Below are 19,971 nucleotides of genomic sequence, written 5' to 3' on the forward strand. Positions count from 1 at the left end.
GCTCCCGCGCGCGGGTAGGAGTGGCGCTCAACCGAGCGTCTTCCGCGGTTTGCATTCCCCCCAGGACTGCCAAGAGTACGGCCACTTCCTTCTTTCTGCCCACGCTAGGGACTTACTCCTCTACTGGCCTGGCTTCCCGTCAGGGTTTCTGGCCGCGTTGCCCCAGGGTGACTTCTCTTCAGGGCGCGGTTGCGGGAGCCTTGCGCGGGAGCTCTGTGCCCATGAAGATCCAGCTGGTGACTCTCCAGCCCCGCCACCATGAATGGGGCCCTGATCCCCCATACGCCCATCGCTGTGGACTTCTGGAGCCTGCGCCGGGCTGGTCCCGCGCGGCTCTTCTTTTTGTCCCACATGCACTCGGACCACACCGTGGGTTTGTCTAGCACCTGGGCCCGGCCCCTCTACTGCTCCCCAATCACCGCTTACCTCGTGCATCGTCACCTACAGGTACGGGGGGGGGCCGAAGTCCTCCGAGAGCTGGGTCGAGCATTGGGTGGGATTTCCGATCTGTCACAGCCTCGGACTCTAGAGTAGGGGCCAGGAGGACTGATTTTTACAAAAGCGGGAGTTGTTCGAACCCAGAAATGCATCTTTAGCCCAGAATGGGAGTGTGGTTTCTTGGCTGGCCCACTTGGGAAGTTTCAGCTATAAGTTGGGGAGATCTTTCAGTCCAGCCAAGGAAACTGTAGCTACCTTTTCAGATAAACTAGGCCAGTGTTTCCCTAGTGTCGTTAAGAATCCACCTAATGTGCTGGGTGACACATTCTCCAGCGGCCACCGCCACCCTCCCCCCCCCACACACACAACCCCCCAGTAGATCTAGCTGGTGCAGGTCCTGGAAATCTGGTTGGAAGTTTTTTTAACGGGTGCCCCCAAGGGATTATTATCAGGAATGTTTGAGAATTGCTTGGCTAGACTGTTTTTAGACTCTTAATTTAAATTGTACAAAGGGTGGGAGGGGAGAGTGGGAGGAAGAAGGGAGGATTTGAGGGGACTCTCCATTATACCTTCTGCTCCAGGGTGGCTTAGGATGTCGGCTGCTTCCCCTGATTCCTGTAAAGGGTTAGTTCCTGATCCAGGGTAGTACCAAGGAGGAGATTCTGTGTTCACTAGAATGACCAACTTTTTCCTCAGGTACCTAAGGAGTGGATCCGGGCCTTGGAGGTTGGTGAGAGCCATGTCCTGCCTCTAGATGAAATTGGGCGAGAGACCATGACTGTAACCCTCATGGATGCCAATCACTGCCCTGGCTCTGTCATGTTTCTCTTTGAAGGATACTTTGGAACCATTCTCTATACAGGTGGGCCTTCCAAGGGGTCGCTCCCACCTTCCCAGCCTAGATACTACTTTTCTTGAGCAGCCTTAACTCAGAAGTCTGGAGGCCTCCTAGCTCCATCCCATATGACCACAGTGACCCTTCTCAACTGATTTCCCACTCTTTAAGGTTTCAAACCTTATTAAGAATAATAAAAACAGAAGCAGAACGGAGACCTTTCCAAAAAGAAGCTATACTATGTTAGTGCCAGACTTCCTGTTTAGTTTTTCCACAGGCTGGTAAGCAAATTTCCATCAGCTATTGGAAGCCGGGAGAAGCTTGTGTTTCATACTTTTGTCTCAGACTCTCTGCCCCCCCCCCCCGCCCCATTCTTCTTCTAGGTGACTTTCGGTATACACCATCCATGTTAAAGGAGCCAGCCCTGAAACTGGGGAAACAGATCCATACCTTATACCTAGACAACACCAATTGCAACCCAGCCTGGGTTCTTCCTTCCCGACAAGAAGCTGCCCGCCAGATTGTTGAGCTCATTCGAAAGCACCCACAACATAACATAAAGATTGGTAAGTGGTTTCCTTTCCTTTTTCTTTTACCCATAGCTAGTGAATCTTGGGTTTTGGGGGGTTTCTCATATCTTTCAGGTCTTTGTAGATCCCCCTTTCTGCATGAAACCTTATTTAAAATTGCAGTCTTCCTGGGGTGCTTGGGTGGCTCAGTCCGTTAAGCTCCCCAATCACCGACTCTTGGTTTTGGCTCAGGTCTTGATCTCAGCGTCGTGAGATCAAGCCCTGCCTAGGGCTCCGTGCTAAGCTCCCAGTCTGCTTAAGATTCTCTCTCTCCCTCTGCCCCTCCCAGTCACGCAGCACTCCCCTCACCCCCGTGCGCGCTCTCTCTAAATAAATCTTTTTTAAAAAATTGCAATCTTCCCACCGTCTCTACTCCGACATTCCCAACTCCTGATCTCCTATACCAACTCAACTTTTTCATTCTTTAATAGCATTTATCACCTTCCAGTATATTCTATCCATATTTTAATATGCTATTGCTTATTATTTGTCTGTTCTCCACGTCTCCTGCCATGCACTCGGACTACTTGAGAGCATGGATGGAGGTAGGAAGGAGTCTTGCTTATGGAACAGAGAAGTGGCAGTATGACAGGCACACAGTGGGTGAGGAGGCTGTAACGGTAGGAGCGGCTGAAGTGCTTGCTTGTAAGCTTGAACTTGGTCCTAAATGTAATCCTTAAACGTAACTTGATCCAAATGGTTACATTTGGACAAAAAGCTATTGGAGGTTTTTAAATAGGAGAGGGCCAATATTGCATTCATCATCTTATAATGTATTCCACAATTTACATATTGTTGTATTTGGTTTTTATTATCTGTCTACCCCTGCTAGAATGAATATAATAAGTTCCACAATGGCAGGGCTCTTTGTTTTACTTGTGGATATATCCCAAATGCTTAGATTAATGCTTGAGGAGGCACTCAATAAATATGTTATCTGAGTGAATGAAATTTTTTTTTTAAGATTTTATTTCTTTATTTGTCAGAGAGAGTGAGCACAAGCAGGGGGAGTGGCAGGCAGAGGGAGAAGCAGACTCCTTGCTGAGCAAGGAGCCCGATGCAGGGCTCAATCCCAGGACCCTGGGATCACGACCTGAGCCAATGGCAGACACTTAACTGACTGAGCCACCCAGGCGTCCCTGAGTGAATGGAATTTATCAGAATGTAGATATTCAAGTGAATGCTGTGCTTAAAATCAGACACATTGAGAAACCAACTGTATATTTGTTCTAGCGACTCCACAATAGTATAAAACATTTGGGGGCCTTTTTTTTTTTTAATTTTATTGAGAGAGGGGGTGTGAGCACACATGAGTAAGGGGAAGGGCAGAGGGAGAGAGAGACTCTCAAGCATACTCCATGCTGAGCATGAAGCCCAATGTGGGTCTTGATCTCAGAACCCTGAGGTCATGACCTGAGCTGATCAAGAGTCAGATGCTTAACCAACTGAGCCACCCAGGCGCCCTCATTTTGGGACCTTCTAACTGGTACTTCTGATTTCAGCATCTCCTCATCCAGGTGATCCAGTAACACTCCTGCTATTTTTTTCTTCTAAAGCCCTCCTCTGATCATATTATTCCTGTGATTAAAATGAGCCATTTTCCTGCTGCACACTCTTTAAGGACTCCCCTCCACTTACAGAATTAAGTTCAAACTCCTTAGCAGTATATACGGGCCCTGTATAATACGACCCTTACCTCTTCTGTGTCATTTCTTACTAGTTCCTTTTTTGCACTTTAGTCTAAACACCGAACCATCCCTTCCCTTGCCAGGTAAACTCAGACCCATCCTTTATCATTTATGACAACTCAGTTGCCATTTTTAGGGAAGTTTCCCTAACTCTGTCAACCGGTAGATACTTTTCTGTGCCATCATAATACTGTGTGCATGTCTCTGACGTTGCTTCTGGGTCCCCATGTAGACTGCACTCCTTGAAGACTGAGGCTTGTGCTTATTTTCACAGTGCCTAACACCTGGTAGATGCTTTCCTTTGTTGAACCGAACGAGTGGGTGGATTCGGTGTTAAGCCCTCCCCCAACCTCCATGTATTTCAGCTCAAATGCCACCTCCTCCCTGATACACTCCCCAGTTGCCCCATTTGTGTATTTTTGTTAAACATTTGGTTGATGTATTAGGATTCCCCAGTATCTCCTGTCTTTCATCGCTTGCTTTTCCCATTCCGTTGAACATGATTCAGGACTCTATAGCCTGGGAAAAGAGTCACTGCTGGAGCAGCTGGCCCTGGAGTTTCAGACCTGGGTGGTATTGAGCCCTCGGCGCCTGGAGTTGGTGCAGCTGCTGGGCCTGGCGGATGTGTTCACCGTGGAAGAGAAGGCCGGCCGCATCCATGCGGTGGACCATATGGAGATCTGCCATTCTTCCATGCTACACTGGAACCAGACCCATCCTACCATCGCTATCCTTCCCACAAGCCGGAAGATCCACCGCTCCCACCCCGACATCCACGTCATCCCTTACTCTGATCATTCTTCCTACTCGGAGCTCCGGACCTTTGTCGCAGCACTGAAGCCTTGCCAAGTGGTGCCCATTGTCAGTCGGCAGCCCTGTAGGGACTACTTTCAGGACAGCCTGAGCCCCAGGCTCTCTGTGCCCCTGATCCCGGACTCTGTGCAGCAATATATGAATTCCTCCTCAAGGAAACCAAGCTTTCTCTGGCTGTTAGAAAGGAGGCTAAAGAGGCCAAGAACCCAGGGTGTCATGTTTGACTCCTCTCAGGACACTGCTGATCAATCTCCAGCTGCCAGGGACTCAAAGAAGGCCAAGAATGAGAACCTTTCTGGGGACCTTGAGAAGCAGGCTTCCCACCATCCTTTGCAGATCAAGAAACAGTTGTCCCCAGACCTCTGCTACAAAGAATGGGATGGGGCAGTCCCTATCTCTGACTCCCAGAAGATGGTGACTGTACGGGCTGCCCCCTTGAGTTTTTCAGTGCACTTACAGTCTATAGATGAGGAATTTCTTTCTCTAGAAACTGGGGAGGAAGTTGGTGTAGGGCCCCACTTGGGACCCAGGGGAGACCGCAATGGCTCAGCAGCCACAGGGAACCAGAGCGCCTGGCTGGCCCAGGAGTCTCTCCTGTCTCGCAGCAGCAAGGCTGCCCCTCTCCTGGCTCCTGAGTTCAGGGGCCTGGCATTAAAATACCTTTTGACTCCAGTGAACTTTTTCCAGGCACAGTTCTCTTCTAGGGGCTTTGACCAGCAAGTGGAAAAATACCATAAGCCATTGCTGAAGTCCAGAGAGGAGAATGCAGAATGATACCTTTGGTTGGTCCAGGAATGCAGTGTTAAAGACTGACTGATGGCTGGAGAGGAGATTTGTTTTCGGCCTTACTTTTCTATCTTCACAGGATCCCTATGGGCTCACCCTGGAGCAGTACTTCTCAAAGTATGTTCATTGGAGTCTCAGTGCCTACGGACTCATTAGTTTCATGGTTGACTATGTTTAAGAAATACTTTCCATTACACCCCCTGCACGGTATACATGAGCACATTAAAGGTTCCCAGAAGTCTTGCAGTAATTTAATCTGCTTAACTTTAACTCAGTATTTCTCCACCTCTTTTGAACATGCAGTCCTCTTATGTGGGTGCAGAAAGAGATATGGTCTGAATCCAAAAGGGCCAGGTTATTGGGGCCGTGTGCCTGCCATTCCCCATGTCCCCTTCTCCCTCTTCCCAGATAAAAGAACCTAGGTAGTTAGGTTGTTGTTGTTGTTGTTTTAGTCAGGAACTGTGTTGCTGGAGGATAAAGTGGTGATCCAGACAGCACGTTCCAATCCCGAATGTCACTGACTTGCCATGACCCCATCAAAGAGACTTCCTCTCTTTGCCTCTGGGAGGGAACAGGAAGCAGTGAAGAACCTTGGAACAGTGGAGAGAAACTCCCCCCTGCCTCCATGAGAGTTTGCAATTAGTGTTACTGAAGACTTCTCTGGAACAGAGCCAGCTAGGGGATTGGGCACCCCTCACCAAGGCCATACCTGGAACCAGCTGAGCATTAGACTTAGGGGTACAATGGCCTCCCGGCTGCCTGGAGGCCCTGACTATTTGGCTGAAATAAAGTTATAAAAGATCAAATGTGCTGCCAGATATTCCTGATTGTTCACATAGTTGGGATATTTGCTGCTGTCCCCAACCCCCACCCCCTTGGGTTGAGTAGGGAACCAGAGCACACAGCCTGTTTGTTTTAGTATCCAGGGCAGAGACCAAGGAGCCAGCTGGTGGAAGGGGTGGGGGTGTGCAGCTCTGCCCTGTCCTTCTGCTCACAGCCTCATGCCATGCCAAACCAATAAGCAGGACAGCAGATACCACAGGCTCTGAGAGAGGGCATGGGCGAGTGGAGCTGGGCACAGGGGTAAAAGCTGCTTCAGAGTGGAGCCTTGCAATAAAGAAGGTGATTTCTACTTTCAGAAGAAGATAGGAAGAGTTTAGAAAGTAAGGCCTTGCTCTTGGGCAAGCTGTGCACAGCTCTGTTTTGTCAGTGACCTTCACTGTAAGCCTCCCGTGGGCCCACCAGGAGCTGCAGCAGGGGAGGCATGTGGGGCAGCAGGAAACATGGGCTTGTCCTGGGCTTGAATCCAGGGCACCCTGGGCAAAGAGCTCCCACGCCTACATAGTGGAGCCTCTGTTCCTCATCTGTAAAACAGGGACTGTAAGACCTACCTCTCCTGGTTGCTCTGGAGGTTGGATAATTGGTAAAATTCTTAGCTCAGTGGCTGCGCCATGATGGGTATTTCAAGTATTGGTTCTCTTAGACTCTGGTTCTCTAAAGAGATTATTCCGTACATAAAACACAAAATTTTGGAAGTCATATAAAAACATAAAGAAGAAAAAGTCAATTTTAATTCCTCCATGTACATCAGTTGTTTCCTTCTAGTCCTTTTTTGTATGTATAAATGTATTATATAATTTTTTTTTTCAAAATTGAGGCAATACTGTATATAGTTTCAATCCTGCATTTTACTTACTATCTTAAACATTTCTTTGTACCATTAAATATTATTTGAAATGTAATTATGAATAGTTGTATAATACCTTTATAGGTAATACCATTTCCATATTCAACATTTTATGTGCCCTTTTTTCGCAGTTATACATATTACAGTGAACATCTTTATGCATCTCTCATGGCATTTTTGTTTATTTCCTTAGAGTAAATTACTGGAAGTGGGATTACAATTTTAAGTTATTTGGGGGGGCGGGCAGGAAAGGGCTGAGGGAGAGAACCTATGCCCAATGTGGAGCCCGATCTCACAACCCTGAGATCATGACCTGAGCCAAAATCGAGTCGGACGCTTAACCGACTAAGTCACCCAGGCACCCCTACAGTTTTAAGTTCTTAATGCAAATTGTGCCCAGTTGCCCTCCAGAAAGGTTTCCTTACCATCCTTTCTGCAGAAGAGGATAGGATCAGAATACCTTGAAGATTCATCAAGTTCAAATAATGTCATTAGCCTGGAACATGTGAACATAGGGCAAATCATCTTGTGTGTTAATAAATATTTACTAGGGCTGTGCGGGCAAAGGCTTAGCCTGAGCTCCTTCAGGAGCTAGAGCTGTCTCACTTCTCTGCTACCCAAAGGTGGCTGGGAGAGATAAGGTAGTCTTCATACAAGGGCCCCCAGATTGGTGTTATCTTCTAGTGACAAGGGAACCTGTCTACTCTTGGCCTGTGCTGTGTCACATGCATTCCTTGAAATGGGATCTCTGTGAATTCAGATGGGGGGTGGAAGCAAATGGCTTTGAGGAATTTAGTTGTTGATGACATGTTTGTGTTTTAATAATAGGAAAATTTTCTAAAGTAAATTTGGCTTATAATAGAGATTGGCAGTTACCTTATTTGATATCTCAGTAGTCTCACGTAAAAGTGCTGCACTGCATATATCTGTAAGTAGCCAGTTTTTTTTTTAAAGATTTTATTTATTTACTTACTTGAGAGAGAGACAGCGTGTGTGAGGGAAGAGGCAGAGTGGGAGGGAGAGAGAATCCCAGGCAGACTCCCTGCCAAGTGTGGAGCCTGACATGGGGCTTGATCCCACAACCCGATCATGACCTGAGCCAAAACCAAGAGTCAGCTGCTTAACCAACTGAGCTACCCAGGCACCCCTTAGTTTATTTTTAGAATCTCAGGATGATCGCACAGATCTAAGGAGATCTTACAATTAGGCTTGAGGATACCGGGAGAAAGGAATTCCCTAGAGATCAATTAGTTGTTTCATGATCTGTGGGAAAACATGTACTTTTCTACAAGGAGATGGACAGTGGCTTAAGTCCCTTTAGAGAAAAAAAATCTGCCTGGCTGGCTTTGAGGGGCCGTCTCTCACTCCCTTTGTGGTAGGAAATAGGAGATAAGCGAGTCTGCTTATTCGAGGAAAGAGATTTGGACTTGGATTCTCTGTGTCAAGTCCACTCCCAAGGAGATCGTTCTCTCTGCATTCTTGGAGTGGTTCTTAAACAAGAGAAATCCCACCTGGGAGACCATGTTTACATATTGTTGATGCTACCACTACTGAATAGCTGTCAGTTTCTTACCTGTCTCCCACCCTTCACCCTCCCTAATCACTACCACAATAAGCTGTTTTGTCTTGGGTTCATGGTGCTTCCCACTTCCTCCTCCATGGAAGGCCCCACCCCATCAATACAGAATAATTCTGCTTGCCATTATAACCTAAACCTACAACTCCTGTGGGATTCTCAGAATGGTTAAGCTTGTCTTTATTTTGACCACAGTGCTTTCATTTAGCTGTACCCTTCCACCTTGAATATCTCCTTCCTAGGTAACTTCCTCTTCTTTGAACACATCCTTAACCCACTGGATGCTCCCAGAATCTCAGGCTTGGTTCCTTTCCTGGACAGGTGGCTCATTGAATCATCTTTCAATCACAAAAAAACTTCTGGCAAGCCTTGGGTTAGTCTTTCCCTTATAATATTCAGATATTTAAAAACACAATTATATTATGGCTATTTTACCAATCCTGAATCCTCCCAACAATTTTCAATAATTTTGGGGAATGGAGGATGAAAAGTTTGTCCTCCGTGCTATAATCCCATTCTTAATGTGTTCACTGTAATGTGTGTTTCTGTAGAACCAAGAACATTGGGTCCAGCTCACTCACCCTACTAACTGGGCTCCATAGAAACAAAGCATCAAGGTGGATCTAGACTGCTGTACAGAATGAGTCAGGGATATAAGGTTTGGAGAAAACCTGCTAAAAGGTTCTGAGCACCTAATTCCTAAACTGGGGAGGAGCCCCACCAACCAACAATTCTCTGATACCAGTTGGGTGTCCTATAATTCAACTCAATTCTGACACTCTACCTGGAGATAGCCTCCACTCTCAGAGGTGAATGGCTCAATCCTACAAGACTGCTCTCTTCCCCTTCAGACACCAGTCACAAGTCCAGGTTGTCGCCTGTGCTTTTGACCGCTGGCTATAGATTGGAGGTTCCAACGACTCCTCCTTGGGTTTGATTCATTTGCTAGAGCACCCCACAGAACTCAGAAAAACATTTTACTTACTAGATCATTGGTTTGTTATGGAAGGATATCACTCAGATGGAAGAGATGCTTAGGGCAATGCGGAAAGGGCGAGGAGCTTCCACGCTCTCTGAGCATGCCACTCTTCCCAGATTTCCAAGTGTTCACTCCTTCAGAACTCTGTCCTTACTCTGGATGACTTCAACATTCCAGCCTCTCTGGTTCTTTGACATCCTTACCTCCGAAGACTTTATTTCTGTCTTCCTCACCACCGTGTCATTACCAGAAATTGAACTACATCTGAAATCTCAATTTTAAATCTTTTCTCCCAGCTTATTTACTAAAGTACCTCCATCGTCAATGTAAGCCCGCTCTGAGCTTCACTTCCCACCTTGACCCGACTGCATCCCATGATCCATCGACATAATACAACTCCCTTGCTCTCTCTCACTCAGACGCACTTGCCTTGAAAAACTCAAATTCTGAATAAATTCTACTATCTATCTGTTCTTTGCCTATACTGGAGCAGCTAGATGCTGTTGGAGAAACCCCTAACCAGGCTGACTGGTTTCATTTTAAATTCATGACCTCAGGGGCATCTGGGTGTCTCAGTTGGTTAAGCAACTGCCTTTGACTCAGGTCATGATCCCAGGGTCCTGGGATCGGTCTCCCTGCTCAGCGGGGAGCCTACTTCTCCCTCGCCCTTCCCCTCTCCCTGCTTGTGCACTCTCTCTCTCTCTCTGTGTCAAATAAAATCTTTAGGGGCGCCTGGGTGGCTCAGTCGTTAAGCATCTGCCTTCGGCTCCGGTCATGATCCCAGGGTCCTGGGATAGAGCCCTGCATCGGGCTCCCTGCTCAGTGGGGAGCCTGCTTCTCCTTCTCCCTCTGTCTACCACTCTGCCTACTTGTGCTCTCTCTCTGTCAAATAAATAAATAAAATCTTAAAAAAAAAAAACTTAAAAAAAAAATAAATAAAATTCATGACCTCATACATCAAAATGGCCTTCCATTCTGCTAAGCAATCCTATTATGTTTCTTCAGTGGGCTTGGTTTCCAATTGTCCCTTTCTCTTGGCTCTCCCTCCCCTCCACACTACCATCTGTCAGTAAATCCTGTTGACTCTACCTTGAAACGTATCCCGAATCTTATTTCTTTTCCCCATCTTCACCTCTACCACCTTTGTCCGAGCAGCCTTTGTGTTGTGTCTGAGTTATTGCAAGAGCCTCTAAATGTTCTACCTGCTTCCAACATCGCCCTTTCCCCTGCAGACACTCAATCTGCTACCCACAGCAGGCCTGATATAAATTGTCCCAGGTTGCTTCTCTGTTCAAATCCTCCAAGGTATTTCCAGCTCACCCAGAATAAAACCCAAAGTTCTTACCACGGTCTTCCTGGCCCACGTGTTCTGCCGCGCCCTTCACTTACACTCTCCAAGTCTGCTGACCTCCTTGTGGTTACTCCAGCGCCAGGCAAGCTCTCACCTCACTTTTTTCCTTCCCCTTACCAGGCCCTCCATTCAGATACCCACATGGTTTCCTTACCTCCTTCAAGGTTTTGCTCAGCAGGACTATTCTTGGTCATCTTATTTAAAATTGCAACCACCTGCCCGGCCACTCCCTCTCTCCCTTCCTTCCTTTTTCTCCATAGAGCCCTTACCACTTTCTAACATACTCTAACATTTACTTACTGAGGTTGGTGTGTACCTCACTGTACTGGAATGTAAACTCCAGGACTTTTTTTTTTCGGTTTCTTTTGTTCACTGTTGCATCCATAATGTCTCGAACACATGGCAAGTTCTTAATAATAAACACGGTGGAATGAATGAATGAATCTAGAAAAATGGATGGATTGTTCATCCTTGAGGCAATCTTCCCTCAATAAATACTGTTTCTCTCAAACAGGAAATAAAGCAAGTTCTTAGCCCTCAAGGAGCTAACAGCTATTGAAAGCTTACCTTGGGGCACCTGGGTGGCTGAGTTGGTTAAGCGGCTGCCTTTGGCTCAGGTCATGATCCCAGGGTCCTGGAATCAAGCCCCATATCGGGCTCCCTGCTCAGCGGAGAGCCTGCTTCTCCCTCTCCCTCTGCCTACTTGTGCTCTCTCTGTGTGTCAAATAAATAAATAAAATCTTAAAAAAAAAAAGAGAGAAAGCTTACCTTGGCAAACACTTTTTATATATTAGCTCTAAATCTTGCAACTCTCCTATGAGAAAACTAGTGTCCACAAGTTCATTCATTCATTTGCTCATTCAATAAAATTTACGGAATGCCTACCATGTGCCAGGCATGTGTTCTAGATATTGGGGATACAAAATAGTGAACAAGAACATGTCCTGCCCACATGGCATTTACACTCTAAAGAAGAGAGACAGGCAGTATACATAAAGATCAGATAGTGATAAAAGCTAAGAAAAAACTGGCTTATGGGTGTGGGGAGCAGTTCAGAAACAGGTCAAGGAAGGTGTGTCAGGGGATCGACACTTAAGATGAGACTCGAGTGACTAGAAGGAACCAGTCAGGTAAAGACCTGGTAGCATCAGTGTGAAGACCATGTGATGGGAATGAGTTTTGTGTCCAGGGAACATTGAGAAGAGCATGTGTCGGAGAGGGAGAAGATGAGCTCAGAGAGGGAGGCAGAAGTGGGGTCAGAAGTGACTTAGGGATTAAAGGAAGCAGTTTGGGCTTTAGTCTAGGTATAATAGGAAGCTACTGGAGTGCCTTAAAGCGTGTGTGTGGGTGTGTGTGATATGATTTGATATGTATTTTGAAAGCAACAGATGGAGAATGGGGCAAGAACAAAAGCAGGCATATGAGTTAGGAAGGTCTTGCAGCTGTGAGATACTGGTGAGCTAAACTTGGGGCTTCTGGAAGAAAGGGGATTTGCACTGTGTCTGGCTATAAATCTATTAGAGAAGCCTCTTTAGCACAAGCAGCTACAGAAATAAAAGACATGACTTTTCCACCACCATAGCTTTCACAAAAGATATATATACATATGTATCTCCACAAATATATACATACTGATATTTGGGGGGAGTAAGGAAAGAGAAGAAGAAAATAATGAATTTTACAAGTAACTAAAATACTTTATGAATTAACACTACTTCCTATAATAGACATATTTTACAACTATGTACTTAAGAGAAAGAAACATGTTTTACTTGCTTTGGAGTCAACACAAGCCTTGGGGTTAAAGGTTATATTTTCTGAGAGATTAGGGCTCTTCAGTAAAAACAAACAAAAAATTATTTATCAGAGCATACTTAATTTTTAAATTGTTTAAATTACTATAAAGTTTTAACCATAAAATTGTATTGGGAATAATATTAGTCCTGATCTTTTTTTTTTTTAAAGATTTTATTTTATTTATTTGACAGAGAGAGAGAGAGACAGCTAGAGAGGGAACACAAGCAGGCGGAATGGGAGAGGGAGAAGCAGGCTCCTGGCCGAGCAGGGAGCCCGATGCGGGGCTCGATCCCAGGACCCTGGGATCATGACCTGAGCTGAAGGCAGACACTTAATGACTGAGCCACCCAGGCGCCCCAGTCCTGATCTTTGAATATCTGCATCTATGAGGAGAGATCTATAAGATATAGTAGAAAACAGTATAGTCAAATTCAGTGCGAATTGAACCTTTTAGTTTAATTCACCAATTAGAATATTCCACATCCTTACAGAGGAGCACCAGAATGAACAGGTAATTTTTTGTTACTGAATGCATCCTCTCTCTATAAGGCTCCTAGTCAATATATACATAACTAAAACCTGCACTCCCTTTTAATCAATATAGGACTGAAAAATCCATATTTATTATTAGTCTCTATCTCACTTCTGTCTGTGAAATCAGAAAGTCTGTATCAGTGGAGATGAACAGTAGTGGATTCAGGATATTTTTTGGAAGTAACATTGAAGACTTTTTCTGATGGATGGAATGAGGGAGGTAAGAAGGTATTATCATCTCCATTTTATTTTATTTATTTATTATTTATTTATTTGAGAGAGAGCAAGAGAGCACATGAGAGTGGGGAGGGTCAGAGGGAGAAGCAGACTCCCTGCTAAGCAGGGAGCCTGATGTGATGCCAGACTTGATCCTGGCACTCCAGGATCATGACCTGAGCCAAAGGCAGTCGCTTAACCAACTGAGCCACCCAAGCGCCCTATCATCTCCATTTTAAGAATGAGGAAGGTGTGGGGCGCCTGGGAGGTATAGTGGATTAAGCGTCCCACTCTAGATTTTGGCTCATGTCATGATCTCAGGGTCTTGAGATCAAGCTCTGCGCTCAGCAGGGAGTCTGCTTGTCTCTCTCCCTCTGCCCCTCTGCCACTCCCTACTCAAATAAATAAATAAATAAAATCTTTTTTTAAAAAAAGAAGAATGAGGAAGGTGAAGTTCATAAGCATGCCTACTATCACCCTAGTTACTAGAAAACTCAGGATTCCTACTGATGTCAAGACTCCAAAGCTCAGTCGTTAAGCATCTGCCTTCGGCTCAGGTGGTGGTCCCGGGGTCCTGGGATTGAGCCCCACATGGGGCTCCCTGCTCTGCAGGAAGCCTGCTTCTCCCTCTCCCACTCCCCCTGCTTGTGTTCCCTCTCTAGCTGTGTCAAATAAGTAAATAAAATCTTAAAAAAAAAAAAGCCTCCAAAGCTCATGTTTTACTTCTGTACTGGACATTATGGGAGCATGGAGGTTGGTCAGACAGAAGCCTATTTCACCTCAGAGAATTTACCCTCTAGGGTTTTGATTAAGGCCCCCCCCCCCCACCCACCTCCAAAGGAGAGGGCCACTTGCTAACCCCTTGATGACAGCTTACAGATTTTATAAAAGTGAGTTTCCAAAAGTAATAATAAAAAATTAAGTTAAATTCACAGCCAAAGATGACGATTGTTGAGATTTCCAAAACTCTATTCTATAGTTAACTGAATTCTGATGCTTTGAGCACCATGAATAAACAATCAGGTAATTTAGTAATTTAGTCAGCCAAATAGTTATTGGTACTGACCAAATATCAGGAATTGTGTTAGGCAAGGTATACTTCATTAGGGCCTTTTTGATTTCTGAGTCTGCAGGAAGTGCAAAATGACTTAGCACAAATAATAGTCAATGATTGAATTTCGATTTTCTGTCCTGAATCATAGCCCTTGTGGGTCTCTGTGTCCCTTCCCAGAGCATTTGTTTTGGCTTTGGCTTTTGCTTAGAATTGGGAATAGGGAGAGACATATGGAGGGCAGGTGCTAAAAGCTTGTATAACAGTTGGTCGAAGGTGAGAAGCTACAGAATGGTGGAAACATGATAATGAGACATGACAATGATCCAGGGAAAGGGAGAGAAAAGCACTATCCCTTGGTTTTGCTGAATAAAGAGTTGGTATATGGAGAAAGTGAGAGAAAGATGGTCATGTGTAGATAAGGAAGGAAACAGAAATGATTAGGGGGAAGGAGGGTCTGAGGAGGAATAAACATGGTTGTAGAAGTATTTAAGGCATTGCTCTTCTCCCAGAAGGCTCTGGATTGACTCTTGAAAATTAGGAAAGTTAGGGATCAAGTCTCTTGCTCATTATCTCTAAATCCTGCAAACCCCCTTCCCCTCCCCTTTTTTTGAAGTGAAATTCACATAACACACAATTAACCATTTTTTTATTTATTTGACAGAGAGAGAGACAGCAAGAGAGGGAACACAAGTGGGGGGGAGGGGGGGGGAAGGGGGGAGGGAAAAGCAGGCTTCCCGCAGGGCAGGGAGCCCAGATGTGGAGCTCGATCCCAGGACCTCGGGATCATGACCTAAGCTGAAGGCAGACGCTTAATGACTGAGCCACCCAGGCGCCCCACCACTTAACCATTTTAAAGTGTACAATTCAGTGGCATTTCAGGCATTCATAATGTTAACTAGTTGTATTTGACTCTTTCTCTTTAATCCCACAGCCATGGCCTCTTTCCAAACACCCCTTCCACCCAAAGCCATCATTTCTGCTGGGACCCAGTCCCCAAAATGTCCTATTTTGATACAAAAAGAAAACAAGACCAGCAAGACTTACACTTGAGAGCAGGGAAGCCATTTCCTACTTGCAATCCCACTATTCAGCCCAGCAACCACCCCAGCTTTAGTGGGGAGATGCTGGGGAGGATAAGAAGTGTGGGAGCCATTAGGGGACCAAACCTTTTTACCATACAGAGGAGGGACTCACTTACCTGATTATCCTAACACAGGTGGGTGCTTCACTTCTCTGCTCTGTATACCACACTCATCTCTGCCTGGTTTTAGTTTCTAACCCCATGGCTCTCTGGTGGCCTAGCGCAGACCGTTAACTCCTTCCCAAGGAGTACTTGTCATAATGAAGAGCTCGTGTCCATTGTATATGATAATGTAACAGCATATTTATTCTGTTCACATGTTGCATGGAAAAGGTACTTAAAGATAGTTACTAAAAACAAATAACATCTCACTGATGGCCTGGCTGAAATAGTGCTGTCTTCTTTAAGTCCCTGTTCAGTCAATAGTAATACTTCTAGATGCTTCTGCAAGTGATCTCCAGACAGTTAACTGCTATATTCTTGAGCACTTATAATGCCACTTTGAGGACCAATCTCGGACTTGTTATAACTGTTCCTAATTTATTTCCTTAATTAGATCGTGAAGCCCCTGAGGACACAGAATGTGCTTTATTCGTTTTTTATTCTGTCTAACTGAATGCCTGGTACTTATTATTCAGTCAATAAATCCTGGAAGAAAACGTTTTTTAAAAAGTCCTATTTAGTCCCCATCATACATGCTGGATTTGCCCTCTATGAAACCAGTTAAGGGTCCAGAACAACTTTTCCTGGCTTATTCCTGTGGGAAGTGTTAAGAGAGCAAAGTGATTCAGTTCATGATTTCCCAGATGTTGCTGAAGTGGACAGCAGGAACCCAAGCAGCTTCCTTGGATATTAGGAACTGAATATGGGAATTGACCAGAATAGATTCTATCACCCAGTTGGATCAAACCATCCTTCCCAGTTTGTCGGTCACCACTCATACTAGGAAAAGTCCTTTGTGGGAATCACATTGCTTCTGCCCCATCACATTGCACCATGCCACTTAAATTGCTCTTACCAAGATCAACAGGGACCTTCTCATTGCAAATCCACTGGCCTCTTTTCCATCCTTATTCTCCTTTACTCTCAGAACATTTGGATACCACCAATTAGCTCCTTTTTCTAGAAAAGCTCTCCTACTTCTCTCCTGTGTCACTTAAGAATGATTTTTGGCAGCAAAGAACAGAAAACTTGTCTCACGGTGTTCTTGAAATGTATGAACATTTATTTACTTAAAAAGTCCAGAAGCAGTGGGCACTCCCAAGTTCATTCAGAAGCTTACCTCTGTCGTCAAGGACCCCTTCTTTCCATCGTCTCCTTTGCTGTCCTCAGCATGTTGACTGTCTTCATCTTTGTTTGCTGTCACATTTATGGTCACAAGATGGCTATGGCAGCTCCAAGCCTGGTGTCTTCATTCCTTTGTCTCAGCAAAAAAGAGAGGCAGGAACGAAAGAATTGCTTCTGTGAAGGTCCTGTCTTTTTTATACAAAAAGAAAATTTTTCCTATGAGCCTCCCATTAGACTTCTTTTCCTATTTCATTGACCAGAACTGAGTCTATACCCACTCCTAGACTAGTCATTGGTGACAAGAAATGGAATTACCAGGATTGGTTTGGACCACTGTAATTTATTTCCTGATTTGGTGAGAGGAAGTTACCTTCTTTGAAATCAAAGGATCTTTGTTCTATTTGAACAAAACTGGGATTCTACTAATATGGGAGAAGTAACATAGGGAATGGCTTTTGGACAAGTGTGGCAGAGACTGGCCTAATTTTTACGACGTCATGTCTCTTGGGCACATAGTGTCACCTCCTAATCCCTGTAGCAGTATCCATGTTCCTGAGTTCCCACCAATGTGATGTGTGCAGAATAGATCTCTGTGTTTGCTACCTGCAGGCCTGGCCTATAAAAACTTCCCACACGGGGTGCCTGGGCAGCTCGGTTGGTTAAGTGTCTGCCTTTGGCTTAGGTTATGATCTCAGGGTCCTGGGATCAAGCTGCGCATCAGGCTCTCTGCTCAGCAGGGAGTCTGCTTCTCTCTCTCCCTCTGTGCTCTCTCTCTCTCTCAAGTAAATAAATAAAAATCTTAAAAAAAAAAACAACTTCCCACACAAATAATCCATATTTTCTCTTCCCTTTGTTTTTTTCTGGGCAGATACAAAGCATCCAGTGGAGAAATCCAATGCTCCAAGGAATGGTGAACCTGCAAGAATCAAGATGAGTCCAGAACATCTGACATTCAGACATGCTAAAAAAGACACAGGAGCTTGAAAAGGCCCCCACTGACTAAATCTGGAAAGTTTTAGCACCCAAATAGTTAAGGACTGTAAAGAATTACAACACCATTGAAAAACATAGTAATCCATGAGTCTATATCATTATTAGATAACTAACTAATAAGAGATAAGGGAGGATTGGTACAAGTAAGAATCATCAATAGATGCTAAATCTAAGGGAACACGTTTAATGAGGAGCAGGATATTTGCAGGGTCTAAGATGTCTCTCCACAGATTGCTTATTACAAGGAAAAAAATAGTAAATATACTGTGGGGGAATCAGACACCTCAGCAAGGTGACCAAAATTATTATCACCCAATGAGGGACAGAGACATCGTCTGACTTTGGGTTTGACATCCTGAGAAGGACACAATATCACTTATGCAGTATTCTGGCCAGGAATGGATAACCGGGATCTAATAATGAATAAATGTGAGACAAACATGAACAACAAATCAGAAATGAGGAACATTCTCTTGTCCAAACAAAGGGGGTGGGCTGTACTCCTCAAAAATATCAAAGACAAAGAAAAGCTAAGGAACTGATGCAGATTAAAGGAGACTAAAGAGACAGGCAATATATGATCCTGAATTGGATCCTCTACTCGAAGGGGAAAAAGGGTAAGAATGACATTATTGGCTTAATTGACAAAATTTGGAATATGGATGGTAGATTAAAGTATGGTATCAATGTTAAGTCTCCTGGAATTGATAACTGTATACATTGTGTATGTAAAGGAATGTACATAGGGATAAAGGGGCATGATGTATGCAATTTACTTTCAAATGGCCAGAAAAAAATGTGTGTGTATGTGTGTTACCTATTTGAGACTACAAGTGTTAGAGCAAAAGAGGCAAAACATTAATCAACAAATTCAAGTAAAGGATATATAGGTGCTCTTTTTATTATCAACTTTTCTGTGTGTTCGGAATTATTTCCAAATAAAAGGTTTTCTGGAATCTAGATTTAAAAAATCAGAGGCTTCCCTCTTGTTTCAAAGGCTTTTTCCATGTTCTATCTCCTATCCTTTCCTTCAGACCTTTACTCTCATTTGGTTTTCCCAGTTTTACAACGGTTGGCTTCTACTTGAATTCTCTTTTCTTCCTGGCCCCTTGGATTCACTAATGTTTGGATAGTTGGATGAGTTTTTTGATTCAACTTCTCTCGTGACACAGCTTTTTGGTCAACTTCTCCTAATTAGCCTTAAGCACTGCAGCTCCTGAGCAAATTTCTTGCCTGCAACATTGAATCTAGGCTCTAGACCCCAGAGGAATATCATACCCTAAGCGAGATTCAATGCTTCCAGCTAGCAACAGCTCCCTCTCCCTCTCCAGCTGCACTGATTTTGTCTAGGAGGAAATAGTTCTCCTATCTGCCCCCTTCTCTCCAGGGTCTCTCCTTGACCAAAACCTCATCATAGCTTTCTAATTAGGTTCTCTTTCTCTAGTCTTTACACCTTCCAGTCACCCATCCTCCTCATTGCCACTGGCTCTCTAAAGCACAGATTCCTTCATATTACCTGTTTGGTTAAACCTCTGAGTTCTTCAGTGTCTTTAAAATCTGACTCAACCTACTTTACTAATTCCATCTCTTGCCACTTCTCTGCTGAAGTGTCAGCTCTTTCAGAGAATGGACCATGCTTTTTCTTTTTTGTTTAAATATCTCCTTTTCTGAAGTCTTCTCTGGCTCTGTCATTCAAGTCATATATGTCGCCATGCATTTTTTCCCCCTCATTGACCGTAAGCTGAGGAAAGGCCACGTCTTATTCATTTTGCATTTGACCCAGTATCTAGGAGAGTGCCTGGAGTAGAGGAGGCATACAGTGGTTGGATGGATGAATGAATATTAGAGAGGGGGAAATAGTAGATTTTGAGGTCTCCATGTAGTGAGGGAGACTGAAGAAATGACCTAAGAACCATGAAAATAGATCAACAAGTATAAATAAGGTACAAGGAAGTAAAGAGATGATGATGTAGAATTAAATAATTAGAATAAAATGGGAGTCAATCAGGAAAGGCTTCCTCAAGTTCGCTTTTGAGATGTGTTTGAAGAGGAAAGGGACATAACTTGAGATAGTAGGAGCCTAGAAGCATGTCATGGAGTTTGGTTGAGCCAAGGCATGGTAAGTAATTAGTGTGTTTGAAGCCTGTCTACTCCAGAGCTTAAGTTCTGCCTTTTTCCTGGCTCCTCCCCAAGTGGGTATGCTCACCCACTCTCTATATTTTGATGTTTCCCAGGTCAGCCCAATGTAGGACTTTATGTTCTAAGTTCCTGTGAAAATAAGCAAACA

At 44.5% G+C, this 19,971-nt stretch overlaps 1 protein-coding gene across 1 annotated transcript; it reads left to right on the forward strand.

Annotated features, from left to right (window-relative positions):
* Positions 1–258: 258 nt before the first annotated feature.
* On the forward strand, positions 259–5,117 carry DCLRE1B (DNA cross-link repair 1B). The gene is made up of 4 exons (XM_021690282.1): positions 259–447; positions 1,135–1,300; positions 1,657–1,839; positions 4,039–5,117. Exons 1-4 carry the CDS (start codon positions 259–261, stop codon positions 5,115–5,117), a joined length of 1,617 nt encoding a protein of 538 aa, XP_021545957.1.
* Positions 5,118–19,971: the final 14,854 nt, after the last annotated feature.

The sequence above is a fragment of the Neomonachus schauinslandi genome, chromosome 4 (assembly GCF_002201575.2).
Source record: "Neomonachus schauinslandi chromosome 4, ASM220157v2, whole genome shotgun sequence".
Taxonomy (NCBI): domain Eukaryota; kingdom Metazoa; phylum Chordata; class Mammalia; order Carnivora; family Phocidae; genus Neomonachus; species Neomonachus schauinslandi.

Excerpts from the sequence above, each read along its gene's own strand:
- DCLRE1B (XM_021690282.1), top strand. The coding sequence starts at position 259 with ATGAATGGGGCCCTGATCCCCCATACGCCCATCGCTGTGGACTTCTGG. Across the intron at positions 448-1,134 it reads TCGTGCATCGTCACCTACAG|GTACCTAAGGAGTGGATCCG; the intron begins GTACGGGGGGGG and ends CTTTTTCCTCAG. Across the intron at positions 1,301-1,656 it reads TGGAACCATTCTCTATACAG|GTGACTTTCGGTATACACCA; the intron begins GTGGGCCTTCCA and ends TTCTTCTTCTAG.